The 655-nt window shown below is 47.9% G+C and overlaps 1 protein-coding gene across 1 annotated transcript in view; it reads left to right on the top strand.

Annotated features, from left to right (window-relative positions):
• Positions 1 to 61: 61 nt before the first annotated feature.
• The window catches only part of EMH_0086070 (uncharacterized protein), a gene marked incomplete at both ends in the record, with an annotated part of 2,694 nt that continues 2,100 nt past the window's right edge, over positions 62 to 655 (top strand). The window contains one exon of the mRNA XM_013500984.1: positions 62 to 655. Coding sequence (XP_013356438.1) covers positions 62 to 655 — 594 coding nt within the window.

Genomic DNA, 655 nt, shown 5'->3' with positions numbered 1-655 from the left:
CTGTTCTGAGAAGATTATTTTCTCAGACGCCGAGGGTTTGCAGATAGCTCTGGCGGATATGATGGCTTCACCAGGCTTCGAAATGTCCCTTTTGACGTTGGCTCGGGTGGGAAATGCCTCCACAACTCTGAAACATGAGAATGAGGACCAGCTTAGAATCCTGCAGTCATTAGAGTTCGTAGACGAGTGCGGAGCAGATGATTTTGTCAAAGTCTACGCAGCCGTTGCTGCCATGAATTACAGGATGAAAACCTTGGAACGCTTGTCTGTTTTGGACGGCGCGCTGATGACCTATATACTACAAGCTCATAAGGCTTGGCTGACGGGAAAGCTGCAGTTGATTCGCATACCGCTTGAGATGGATGCAAATTTGATACAGGAAATCCATGTGTTATTGTCAAAAGTTCGCCTAGCACCTGCGGGGCAGACACCCTCTGGAATAACAAATGAAGAAATGCAAGTCGTCAAAGATTTGTTTCAGCGGCAGCTGCAGGATGTCCAGGGCATGGATGGTGCGAACGATGTCGAGGCTGTTAAAGCTGCGTACCAACGGGCGAATCAAGTTAACGAAAGGCTCAAATACATATTGCAGATGCAAAAGGAGAAGTTTCATTCAGCTTTGAAGCGCCAGACGCTCAGCAAGGAAGAGGCCAAT

The sequence above is a fragment of the Eimeria mitis genome, genomic scaffold (assembly GCF_000499745.2).
Source record: "Eimeria mitis Houghton genomic scaffold, Emh_scaff6125, whole genome shotgun sequence".
NCBI lineage: Eukaryota > Apicomplexa > Conoidasida > Eucoccidiorida > Eimeriidae > Eimeria > Eimeria mitis.
Note: the sequence above shows the minus strand (reverse complement) of the source record. Positions and strands in the feature narration are given on the sequence as shown.